This window comes from Lepus europaeus, chromosome 5, assembly GCF_033115175.1.
Source record: "Lepus europaeus isolate LE1 chromosome 5, mLepTim1.pri, whole genome shotgun sequence".
NCBI lineage: Eukaryota > Metazoa > Chordata > Mammalia > Lagomorpha > Leporidae > Lepus > Lepus europaeus.
Window position 1 is genome coordinate 107,866,906 of NC_084831.1, and position 13,341 is coordinate 107,880,246.

A 13,341-nucleotide genomic window follows, 5' to 3' on the forward strand; every position below is an offset into this window, starting at 1 on the left:
TTCCAGCCTTGCTTGCCGGCTCCGATAGGCCCAATCGCGCTGTCGGCGGAAGTCCCGCCCCCTCGCTGAGGGCCCTCCTCTAGCAGCTGCCTCTCCCTGCGAGCGCCGAGCACGATCGAGATCCCGACCTTAGGGATGCCCTTCCCCCAACCTCTCACCTTTCAGCGCAGCCGCGAGGCTACCTCTGGTGGAGCTGCGGCGGGCCATCGGAAATCGGCTGCTTCGGCCTGTCTCCTCCCCGCCGCGCGCGCTTTGAGTGCTGGGCCCGGCCCTGGGCTCCCGCGCGGGAAGGGGTGGCTCTCTGTGCCGCGTCTTCCGCGATTTGCGCCCCGGCTCCGACGGTGCCCACTCTAGCGCCTTCTCTACTGAGCTGACTTTTCCCTTAGGGCCTGTGGCCCAGTTCCTGCCGCAGCATGGCGTCTGAGGCGCCGTGGTGGAAGCCTCGCGCGGCCCCGGGAAGACCCCACCGGTGACTGGAGCCCCGCCACCATGAACGGGGTCCTGATCCCGCACACGCCCATTGCTGTGGACTTCTGGAGCCTGCGCCGGGCTGGTAGCGCGCGGCTCTTCTTTTTATCCCACATGCACTCGGACCACACGGTCGGCCTGTCCAGCACCTGGGCCCGGCCCCTCTACTGCTCCCCAATCACTGCCCACCTCTTGCATCGTCAGCGACAGGTACGGGGCAGGGGACCGGAGTCGGCCTCCGCAGAGCTGGTCCCGGCGTCCGGGTGGGGAATTCTGACCTGTCACAGCCTTGGGAATCAGAGCGGGCCCCCCCGGACGGCTGATTTTGACAAATGCGGAGTAGTTTGAATCCAGCCCAGAGCGTGGCTTCCAACTCACCGAGTTGAGATATTTTAGTTGGGGAAACCTTTCAGCCCACCCACAGAAAGTATCCCTACCTTTTCCCATAAGCTAGGCCCAGGTTTCCTAAATGTGTCTTATCTTAAGAATCCACCTAGGCTGGGGAAATAGACATCGTCCAGCCCCCTCCTACCACTCCCCCCCATCTGATTCAGTAGATATGGTTGGTGTGGATCCTAAAAATCTGGCTGGAATTTTTTTTTTAACAGTTGCCTCAAGGGATTATTACTACCTGGAGAAAACCTGAGAATCTAGACTGGATTGTTTTCTGAATGTTTAAAGTTGTCTGAAGGGCAAGGTGGGGAACGGGAGGAGGATGGGTGGATGCTTGGGAATCCTCAGTCCGGCTTCTGCCCAGGATGGCTCAGGACTCTGTCGGCTTTCCTTGATGTGTGTACGGGATAGTCCCAGGGATGCCCTGTTGCTCCCCCAGGTGTCCAAGAAGTGGATCCGAGCCCTAGAGGTCGGTGAGAGCCACGTGCTGCCGCTCGATGAAATTGGACGAGAGACCATGACTGTAACCCTCTTGGATGCCCATCACTGCCCTGGTTCTGTCATGTTTCTCTTCGAAGGATACTTTGGAACCATCCTCTACACAGGTGGGCCTCCAGAGGGGTCCCTTCCATCTTCCCAGCCTAGATGCTACATTTCTTGAGCAGGGACAGGATGGAGACGTTTCCACAAAGCAGCTATGTTGCACAGCGTTCAGAATAGTAAGAACGTGCCCATCTGTGCTTGAGGTGGGAGAGGCTTCTTTTCTAGTCCTTGCTTTCTGACCCTCTGCCCCCACATGTGTTCTTCTAGGTGATTTTCGATATACACCATCTATGCTAAGGGAGCCTCCTCTGTCATCGGGCAAACAGATCCATACTTTATACCTAGACAACACCAACTGCAACCCAGCCCTGGTTCTTCCCACCCGACAAGAAGCTGCCCACCAGATTGTCCAGCTCATTCGAGAGCACCCTCAACATAACATAAAGATCGGTGAGTGAATTCCTTTCCTTCTCTCATCCACAGCTGGGTTCTTTGAGGGTTCTCACATCTTTCAAGCCTCCATAGTTCTCCCTTTCTCCATGAAACTTAGCCTGACCGCCTCATTTTAAATTGTATTCCCTTTTCCTGATCCCCTATACCAACTCAGCTTTTTTTTTTTTTTTTTTTTTTTTTTTTGACAGGCACAGTGGACAGTGAGCAGTGAGAGAGAGAGAGAGAAAGGTCTTCCTTTGCCATTGGTTCACCCTCCAATGGCTGCCGCGGCCAGCGCACCGCGCTGATCCAAAGGCAGGAACCAGGTGCTTCTTCTGGTCTCCCATGGGGTGCAGGGCCCAAGCACTTGGGCCATCCTCCACTGCACTCCCTGGCCACAGCAGAGAGCTGGCCTGGAAGAGGGGCAACCGGGACAGAGTCCGGCGCCCCAACCGGGACTAGAACCCGGTGTGCTGGCACCGCAGGCGGAGGATTAGCTTTAACATTTGTTATAGCACTCATCTCCTCCCAGTGTACTCTGTGCATTTATTATTATGCTATTGCTTATTATCTGTTGTCTATCCTCTACTTCCCTGGGCGTGCGGTACACACCCACCTACACAAAGGTAAACTCCTTGAGAATGTGGGTGGAAGAGGGAAGAAGCTATGTGTGCTGTGGAATAGAGGAGAGGCAACCATTCCAACAGGCTTACAGTGGGCAAGAAGTCCAACAAAGCAGGAGGAACTAGAGTGTTGGTAATCCTGAACTCAACAAAGAGCTGTTGAAGGATTTTTGTTTTTGTTTTTCATTTATTTGAGAGGGAGAGAGAGATAATGCCCCATCCTCTGGTTCACTCCCCAAGTGCCAACAATAGCTGACTGGACCAAAGCTAGGAGCCAGGAACTCATTCTAGGTATCCATGTAGGTTGCAGGAACCCAATTCCTTGAGCCATCACCACTGCCTCCCAGGGTCTGCATTAGCAGGAAGCAGGAGTCAGGACCCAAGTACCAAATCCAGGTACTTTCGATAAGGGATTCAGTCATTCTTAACCACTAGGCTAAACTCCTGCCCCAGGGCTCTTTGTTTTAGTGTGGATATGTATTCTGAATGCCTACATTAATGCCTGACTCAGGCATTCAGTAAATTCTTATTATTGGGGCCAGTGTTAGGGAGCAGGGGGTTAATCTGCCACTTGCAACACTGGCATCCCAGATCAAAGTACTGGGTTGAGTATTGGTTGCTCTGCTTCCAATTCAGTTCCCTGCTAGTGTGCATGGAAAATCAGCAAAGGATGGCTCCAGTACTTGGGGTCCTGGAACTGACCTAGAAGACCCAGATGGAGTTCCTGACTCCTGGCTTTGGTCTTGTCCAGCCTTGGCCATTGCAGCCATATGGGGAATGAATCATTGAGTGGAAGATCTATCTCTGTCTCTCTTTCTCTCTCTGTCTGTCTGTTAGTCTGCATTTCAAATAAATAAATCTTTTAAAAAGTTTACTATATGAATGAATGAAATTTATCAGAGCATTGATATTTGAGCATTGTGCTTTATATTAGGGACATTGAAAAACACCTATTTCTAATCTAGTGATTCTACAATGATACAGAATATTTTGGGGACTCTTCTTTTGGAGTTGCTTTTTTTTATTTATTTATTTATTTATTTATTTAAGAGGCAGCATTACAGAGAGGTCTTCCATCTGCTGGTTCACTTCCCAAATAGTTGCAATGTCCAGGGCTGGGCCAATCCAAAGCCAGGAGCCAGGAGCTTCTTCCGGGTCTCCCACACAGATGCAGGGGCCCAAGCACTTGGGCCATCTTCTGCTGCTTTCCAAGGCCATTAACAGGGAATTGGATCAGAAGTGGAGCAGCCAGGACTCCAACTAGAGCCCATATGAAATGCTGGCACCACAGGCGGAGGCTTAACATGCTATACCACAGTGCTAACCCCTGGAGTTGCCTTTTGAAAAAATTATGAAAATCATTTTTTACTTTTTTTTTTTTTGACAGGCAGAGTGGACAGTAGAGGGAGACAGAGAGAAAGGTCTTCCTTTGCCATTGGTTCACCCTCCAATGGCCGCCACGGCTGGCGCACCGCGCTGTTCTGATGGCAGGAGCCAGGTGCTTCTCCTGGTCTCCCATGGGGTGCAGGGCCCAAGAACTTGGGCCATCCTCCACTGCACTCCCTGGCCACAGCAGAGAGCTGGCCTGGAAGAGGGGCAACTGGGACAGGATCGGTGCCCCGACCGGGTTCTATAGAACCCGGTGTGCCGGCGCCGCAAGGCGGAGGATTAGCCTACTGAGCCGAAGTTTAATTTGAAAGGCAGAGTAACAGAGAGAGGGAGAGACAGAGAGAGAGAGAGTGAGATTTAGCCATCTTCCATTCACTAGTTCTCTCCCCAAATGGCCACAGTGGGCAGGGCTAGATCAGGCCGAAACCTAGAGCCCAGAGCTCCATCTAGGCCTCCTAAGTGGGTGGCAAGGGCTATGTTCCTCTGATTTTCCGAGGTGTATTAGCAGGGAGTTGGATCGAAAGTGGAGCAGCTAGAATCTGAACTGGCACCTATATGGGATGCTGTCATTGCAGGAATCCACTGTGCCACAACCCCGGCCTCCAGTTTTTATTTTAAATGGTGCAGTAGTTAAGACACTGCTTGGGATGCCTGCATCCCATATTGGGATGCCTGAATTCAAGTCCCAGCTCTACTTCCAATCCAGCTTCCTTCAAAAGTACACCCTGAGAGGTAGTAAGTGATGGCTTAAGTACCTGAGTCCCTGCCATCCACAGGGGAGTCCCAGAGGAATTGTTGGCTTTTGGCTTTGGCCTGGTCCAACCCTGCCTGTTGTAGACATTTGGGGAACAAACAGTGGATGGAAGATCTTTGTCCACTTGTCTTTGTTTCTCTGCCTTTCAAATAATATGAAAATAAAAATGTTAAAAAAATTTAACATATAGTTCTAAATAACTTTTTTGATTGTTCACAAAAAGGGAAAAGATTTGCCACCATTATGAATATTTTTAAAAAGGACATGTCCCAATTCTAAAACGAATTTCAAAGTGAGATTAAATAAATGGCACTAACAAAATTATATTCTTCCCTGGGTAACTACCAAGCTGATTGAGAAATATCCTCTGCCCTGAGGATTGCTAAACTGCTCATGAAGAAATATCAGTTACAGTTTTCAATGCAGAAATTTCCCAGAGAAGCACAGTAGGTTAGGAGGGTGCTGTGGTAGGGCCTGATGAACACACTGAATAATATATAAGCCTCTACTCTGTGCCAAGGACTCAATAGACAGTGGGGATATAAACCTGAATAAACTATTGCTCTGATTTTGAGAGCTTACAGGGTAGTAGGGCAGGACCTAGAAAGTGAAATAAAATGGAAATATATGAGGAGAAAATAAAATTGGCTACCTTCATACCCAAAGAGTGAGATTTTGAACCATAATCAGGAATAAAGTAGATTAAAAAGAAATATAGGGCAGGTGTTTGGCCAGGCAGTTAAGATGTTAGTTTGGATGCCTGTATTGCATATGGGAGGGCCTGGGTTCAAGTTCCAGCTCTGCTCCTGATTGCAGTCATTGGTAGGAAGCTGGTGATGGCTCAAGTAGTTGGGCCTCTGCCATGTGGGAAACCTGGATTGCGTTCCCAGCTCCTAGCTTCACAGACTCAGCCCAGGCCATTGTAGGCATTTGTGGGGTAAACCAGCAGATGGGAGCTCTGTCTCTGTATTTCTCTGCTTCTCAAATAAATAAAAACTTAAAGAAAAATAGATAAGAGAAATATTTTACGGAGTTCACAGTCTGGTTGTGGATTTGAAATAGTCCTTTAGTATCTGTTACCATTACCCGATTTCATGTCTCCTATTTCTTCCTGTATAACTGCAGTTTGAGCCTTCCAAGCGGCACTTCTGCTTTCAGCTTGTTCTCATTGAGGCAGTAGAATACGTCGCTGCTCTACTTTCTTCTAAAGCCCTGCTCTGATCATATTATTCCTGTGATTAGAATTAACCATTTTTCTGCTTCAGACTCTTCAATGACTCCTCCCCCTTCACTTCCAGGACTAAGTCCAAGGTCCTCGCAGTACACACAAGGCCCTCTAATATGCTTGCCTCTCTCATTCCATTTTTCACCAATTCCTTCTTTAGCAACATTGAACTGGCCCCTCTTACTGTTTCCCACCCTTCGATACAGCTTGTCCTTTCCAGGAAACTCCCTAATCCCATCAGCTCGTAGATACTGTTTATCTGTGTCCTCCTAGGGCTGTCTGCATATCTGTAGGATTGCCCTTAACTGCAGGGTTTCTGGGTCTTTGTGTAATTACACTCCTTGAGGGCTGAGATGTCTTTTTGTTTGTTACTTTTCATGTACTTAACACTTGGTAGATGCTTTCTTTGGTTGAACCAAATGGAAAGGTGGATTGTGTGTGCCTCCCTCCTCCCTCTTCTCCATATATCTCAGCTCCAATGCCATCTCATCCCTGGTAGACTCCCCTGATGGCCCCATGAATTTTGTGTATGTTTTTAAATGTTTAGTTGATATATTAGGATTCTCTAATAGCTTCCTTCTCTTACTTTCCCCAATGCCATTCACATTATTCAGGACTCTATAGCTTGGGAAAGGAGTCACTGCTGGAGCACCTGGCCCTGGAGTGTCAGTCCTGGGTGGTGTTGAGTCCTCAGCGTCTGGAGGTGGTACAGCTGCTGGGCCTGGCAGATGTGTTCACAGTGGAGGAGGAGGCAGGCCGCATCCATGCCGTGGACAACATAGAGATCTGCCATTCTGCCATGCTGCGTTGGAACCAGACCCACCCTACCATTGCCATCCTTCCCACCAGCCGGAAAATCCATACCTCCCACCCCAATATCCACATCATCCCTTACTCTGACCACTCCTCCTACTCTGAACTTCGTACCTTTGTTTCAGCACTGAAGCCATGCCAGGTGGTACCCATTGTCCGTCGACAGCCCTGTGGAGACTACTTTTGGGACAGCCTGGGCCCCAGGATCTCTGTGCCTCTGATTCCAGATTCTGTGCAGCAATACATGAGTTCCTTCTCTAAAAAACCAAGTTTTCTCTTGCTGTTGGAAAGGAGGCTTAAGAGGGCCAGAGCCCAAGGTGTTGTGTTTGAATCCCCTGAGAAAGATGTTGATCAATCTCAAGCTAACAAAGACTCAAAGAAGGCCAAGAAAGAAAACTCTCCCTGGCCTGGGAAGCTTGAAAAGCAGCTTTCCCACTGTCCTTTGCAAGTCAAGAAGCAGTTGCTCTCAGATCTCTGCAGCAAAGAATGGGATGGGACAGCCCCCTTCTGTGAGTCCCAGAAAATGGTAACAAAGGTGACTGCCCCTTTGGGATGTTCTATGCACTTAAAATCTTCAGATGAGGAGTTCATCTCTCCAGAAACAAAGGAGGAAATTAGTTTAAGGCCCCCATTGGTACCCAGAGGAGACAGTGACCCAGCAGCCACAAGGAACCCAAGCACTTGGGTGAGCCATGATTCTCCCCTGGGTCATAGCAAGGCCACCCCTCTTCTAGCTGCTAAGTTCAGGGGCCTGGCACTGAAATATCTTCTGACTCCAGTGAACTTTTTCCAGGCAGAGTTCTCTTCCAGGAGCTTTGACCAGCAAGTGGAAAAATACCACAAGCCCTCGCAGGAGCACACACAGGAGAGTACAGAATAACAGTGTTGTTCAACCCTACGCTACAGTTTCAGACAGTGGAGTTTGGGGCTTGTCTGTACTGGATCCTCACAGGCTCGCCCTGGACCAGCACTTCTCCAAGCTTGTTTATTGGAGTCCTGGTACCTATGGAATCCTTAGTTGTAACCTTGACTGTGTTTAAGAGGCTTTTCACTGAAAACTCTGGGGCATGTGCATCAGCATGTTAAAGGTTCTTAGAGGTCCTACAGTAACTTGATCTGTTTAACCTAGCATTCCTCAAGCTTTGGTGTACATGCAGTCCTCTCCTGTGGGTGCCGAAAGAGATGAGTCTGAATCAAAAAAGAGTAGGTTATTCCCGTAGTTCCTTTGTGTGCTCTGTGTCACATAATGTGCCCCCCCACCCTCCTTCACAGAAACCCCTGGGTAGTTCTATTTTTTAATCATAAACTATGGTGCTGGAGGATCATCATTAATCATGAACTGTGGTGCTACAGGATAAAGTGGTGGCCCAAGCAGCATGTTCCAGTCCTGAATGTCCCTGACTTGCTGTGACCCCGTCCAAGTAACTTCCTGTCTCTGCCTCTGGGAAAGAACAGGAAGCAATGAAGAGGACTTGGAACCATGGCGAAAAATTCCACCTCCTGCCTCCTGCATCAGAGTGCGCAATTAGTGTTGCTGGGGACCCATCTGGAACAGAGCCAGCGAGGGGGTTGGGCACCCGTCCCGGCAGCAGTACCTGGAACCAGGCTGAGCATTAAGGCCTAGGGTGTGACAGGACTCCCAGCTATGTGGAGGCTCTGATTATTTGGCTGAAATAAAGTTACAAAAGATCAGATGTGCTGCCAGATATTCCTCTGATTGTTCACATAGCTGGCATATTTGTTGCTCCCCCCCTACCCCCTTGGTTTGAATAAGGAGCCAGAGCACACAGCCTGTTTGTTTTAGTATCCAGGGAAGAGACCACGGAGCCAGCTGGCTGGAAGGGGTGGGGGGTGTGCAGTTCTGCCCTGTCCTTCTGTTCATAACACAAAATGCCAAGCCAATAAGCAGGACAGCCAACACCACAGCTATGAGGGAACAGGCTCTAAGGAAGGGCACAGATAATGTGGAGCTGGGCAGGTGGATAAAACTGCTTCAGAATGAAACCTGGGGCCTTAGGAAGGCAGAAGGCTCGGTTTCCTAGCCAGGGGAAACAAGATTCTAATTTTGGAGGTTGTAATGAAGAGTTTAGAAAGCAAAATAAGGGCTTGTGTTCGGCCAAACTGTATATAGCTGTTTTGTCCATGACCTTCACTGTCAGCCTCCCAAGGGCCTACTAGGAGCTGTGGCAGGCGAGGCATGCCATGCAGCAGGAAACCTGGGTATTGGCTGGGCTTGAATTCAGGGCAGCCTCGGCAAATTGCTTTGTGGAGCCTCAGGTCCACAGTCCCTGAGTCCACAGGGACTGAGATACCTACCTCTCATCACCACTACGGAGATTAAACAAGTGATAAAATTCTAATTCAGTGTGTGCTACAGGACAGGGTTTTCAAATGTTTCTCAGCCTCTGATTTTTCAAAAAATTATTCTATATATAAAATAAAGTTTGGAAATCATAAAAATGTAAAGAAGAAAAAAGTCAAGTTTAATTCCTCTATGTAGATCAATTGATATGCTTTATTCCAATCTTTTTCTGTGATGTAAATGTGTTAAATATATATATTTTTTCAAAATCTGGGTGACAATAATTTTATAGCCTGTATTTTCCTTTCTTAATATCTTAAGCGTTTTGCCATGTCATTAAATTTTTTAAAATAGGGGCCGGCGCTGTGGCACAGCAGGTTAACGCCCTGGCCTGAAGTGCCAGTACCCTATATGGTTGCTGGTTTGAGACCAGGCGGCTCCACTTCCGATCCAGCTCTCTGCTATGGCCTGGGAAAGCAGTAGAAGATGGCCCAAGTCCTTGGGCCCCTGCACCCATGTAGGAGACCCGGAAGAAGCTCCTGGCTTCGGATCAGCACAGCTCTGGCCTTTGCAGGCAATTGGGGAGTGAACCAGTGGATGGAAGACCTCTCTCTCTGCCTCTCCTCTCTCTGCGTAACTCTGACTTTCAAATAAATAAATAAATCTTTAAAAAAATAAGTTTTTAAAATGTCATTAAAAATTTCTTTTTAAAAAAATTTATTTGAAAGTCAGACTAAGGTAGACAAGGCGCTCCCATCAGATGCCCGCAACAGCTAGGACTGGACCAGACTAAAGCCAGGAGCAGAACTCAGTCCAGGTTTCCCATGTGGATTGCCGGGACCCAAGTACTTGAGCAATCACCTGATGCCTCCTACAGTGCTCACTAGCATAAAGCTGGATTTGGAATCAGGGCCAGGACTTGAACCCAGCTGCATTTTAACTGCTACACTAAATGCCTGTCCCCAGAATTTTATTTTTTAAAAAGGATTTATTTATTTTGAGAGAGAGAAAGAGATCTTCCATCCACTGGCTCATTCCCCAGTTGACCGTAATGGTCAGCACTGGGCCAGGCTGAAGCTAGGAGCTTCATCCAGGTCTCCTATGTGGGTGGCAGGGGCCCAAACACTTGGGCCATCTTCTGCTGCTTTCCCCAGGCCATTGGTAGGGAGCTGGATTGGAAGCATAGCAGCTACAATGTAGACTAGTGCTGATATGGGACCTACTATGCCAAGTGCTGGCCCCCCAAGGTGTCATTTTTTATAGCTATATACTACCCTGTTGTGTGAGTATAGTTAAACCATTTCCATACTATTCATTTTGTGCCCTTTTTTTAATTGTACTTATCACAGTGCACATGGCTTATGCATATATCTTGGCATTTTTATTTCTTTAGAGAAGGTTACTGGAAATGGGATTTAAGTTCTTGATATAAATTGTGCCAAACTGCCTTCCAGAAAGATTTCCTTACCATCTTTTCTGCAGAAGTGCCATTAAGATACCCTGAAGACATTAAATTCAAATGTCACTAGAATAGTACATGCTAACATGTGTGAAATCAATAAATATTTACTGAACCGTGTGGGCAAGGCTTAGCCTCTCTCTTAATTCCGTGACACCAAGCTGGCTGGAAGAGATAAGGGAGTTCTTAGTACAGGGGTCCCCATATTGGCGTTATCTCCTGGTAAGAAAGGAACTTGTTCACCCTTGGGACTTGCTGTGTCACACAAGTTCCTTCAAGAGGGATCTATATGAATTCACATGGGGAAGCAGAAATTACTGGTTTCAAGAAATTTAGTTGTTGGTGCAAGTTTGCATTTTATTAATGGGAAGATTCCATCTTATTCTCCTAAACTAAACATGTGACTTATAATAGGGATTGCCAGTTGCTTTATATGATTTCTCAATGCTCTCTCAGATAAAAATGTTGAATTGTGGGTTGGATGTTTGGCCTAGCAGTTAAGGTGCTTGTAGGGATGCCTGCATCCCATAACCATGGGTTTGGATCCCAGTTCTGCTCCCAAATTCCAGCTTCCTGTTAATAGGCACCCTAGGGGCAGCAGGTGATGGCTCAAGTAGTTGGGGCCTACTGCTCATACGGGAGACCTGGATTGAGCTCATAACTCTGCTTCAGACTAACCCAGCTTCCATTGTTGTGGGCATTCTCTTTCTGTGTCTCGGATCCTCAAAAAAAACCAAACCAAACCAAAACAACTTTTTTTTAAACACCTTTATGGCATACATATTTAAGTAGCTGCTGAACATTATTTTTAGAATCTAAGGGTGACCCCATAGAAGATCTTGCAATTAGGCTTGAAGGTGCTAGGAAAAAGGAAGTTCTCTAGCCGTCCGTTAGTGTTTCATGATCTGTGGGAGAATTTGTATTTTTCCACAAGGATACTGACAGTGGCTTAAGTCCCTTTATAGAAAAGAATCTGGGCCGGCGCCGCGGCTCACTAGGCTAATCCTCCGCCTTGCGGCGCCGGCACACCGGGTTCTAGTCCCGGTCGGGACACCGATCCTGTCCCGGTTGCCCCTCTTCCAGGCCAGCTCTCTGCTGTGGCCAGGGAGTGCAGTGGAGGATGGCCCAAGTACTTGGGCCCTGCACCCCATGGGAGACCAGGAGAAGCACCTGGCTCCTGTCAACGGATCAGCGCGGTGCGCCGGCCGCAGCGCGCTACCGCGGCGGCCATTGGAGGGTGAACCAACGGCAAAGGAAGACCTTTCTCTCTGTCTCTCTCTCCCTGTCCACTCTGCCTGTCAAAAATAAAAATTAAAAAAAAAAAAAAAAAGAAAGAAAATAATCTGGCTAGCTTTGGGGAACCATCTCTCACTCCTGACCCAGATTACCATTTGTGGTAGGAAACAGATGAGTGTGTCTGCTTGTTCTTTTGTCACGAAAAGGGATTTGGACCTGGGTTCTCTATCTCGAGTCCACTGCTAGGGAGAGAGTTCTTGCTGCCTTCTTAGGATAGCTTTTAAACAGGTTCTGTATGTGGAGGTCCATGTGCACAGATCCTTAGCGCTGCTGCTAGTTGGTAGTTGTTGGGTAGTGTTACCCACCTTCTACCTCCACCCTCCCCAACCACCACCGTCACAAGCCGATTTGTCTTGGGTTTGTGGCACTTTGCTGTCTTCCCCAGGACATCCCATCTGTCCTGTACAGAGTGCTGCTGCTCTCTCTTATAATCATCTGAATCTACAACTGCTATGCGGGATTCTCAGAAGGGTTACGCTTATCTGTATTTTGACCACAGTGTGTTTATTTAGCCATATCCTTCCATATGACTGTCTCTTTCCTGGGCCAATTTGTCTTTGAACGTATCCATGCCCCACTGGATCACATAAACCTCCCTGAATCTTGGACATGGTTCTTCTCCTGGACAGATATCCTATTGAGCCAGCTTGCTTTCTTTTGTTTTTAATCAATTTATTTGAAAGAGCTACAAGGAGAGGGAGAGGGAGAGGGAGAAGGGGAGGGGGAGGTGGAGGTGGAGGCGGAGACGGAGAATATATTTCACCGCTTCACTGCTCAGATGGTTGCAATGGCCAGGGCTGAGTCAGGCCAAAGCTAGGAGCAGGAGCTTTATCTGGGTCTCCCACACGGGTTCAGAGGCACAAGCACTTGGGCCATCTTCCATTGCTTTTCTCAGGCCATTAGCAGGGAGCTAGATTGTAAATGGAGCAGCCAGGACTCGAACCAGCACCCATATTGGATGCCAATGTCACAGACAGCAGCTTTACCCACTATGCCACAACACTGGCCTGTTATTGAACCATCTTGCAATCATGCAAAACTTCTGGCTAGGGACCAGCACTGTGGCGAAGTGGGTAAAGCTGCATCCTGCAGAGCCAGCATCCCATATGGGAGCCAGTTCAAGCCCCGGCTGCTCCACTTCCTATCCAGCTCCCTAATAATACACCTGGGAAGGCATCAGAAGATAGTCCAAGTCCTTGGGCCCCTGCACCCACACGGGAGACCAGGAAGAAGCTCCTGGCTCCTGGCTTCAGATCGGCACTGCTCCAGCCATTGTGGCCATTTGGAGAGTGAACCAGCAGATGGAAGATCTCTCTTTCTCTGCCTGTGCCTCTGTAATTCTGCCTTTCAGATAAATAAGTAAATCTTAAAAAAAAAAAAAAAAAATCTTCTGGCTAAACTTGGGTTAGTCTTTCCTTTACAAATATTTACATATTTTAAAACTATTGGGGCCGGTGCTGTGGCTCAGTAGGCCAATCCTCCGCCTTGTGGCGCCGGCACACTGGGTTCTAGTCCCGGTCAGGGCACCGGATTCTGTCCTGGTTGCCCCTCTTCCAGGCCAGCTCTCTGCTATGGCCTGGGAGTGCAGTGGAGGATGGCCCAAGTGCTTGGGCCCTGCACCTGCATGGGAGACCAGGAGGAAGC

The 13,341-nt window shown here is 48.4% G+C and overlaps 1 protein-coding gene across 2 annotated transcripts; it reads left to right on the forward strand.

The window, feature by feature from the left end:
• The first annotated feature begins 212 nt into the window (after nt 1-212).
• Nucleotides 213-10,537, forward strand: DCLRE1B (DNA cross-link repair 1B). 2 transcript variants are annotated; one of them, XM_062192002.1, is made up of 4 exons: nt 213-678; nt 1,301-1,466; nt 1,672-1,854; nt 6,442-10,537. In XM_062192002.1, exons 1-4 carry the CDS (start codon nt 490-492, stop codon nt 7,518-7,520), a joined length of 1,617 nt encoding a protein of 538 aa, XP_062047986.1. In that variant the 5' UTR covers nt 213-489; the 3' UTR covers nt 7,521-10,537. The 2 variants fall into 2 exon arrangements, with proteins under 2 accessions (XP_062047986.1, XP_062047987.1); XM_062192003.1 differs by lacking the exon at nt 1,301-1,466 and having other exon boundaries at nt 596-678.
• The last annotated feature ends 2,804 nt before the right edge of the window (nt 10,538-13,341 follow it).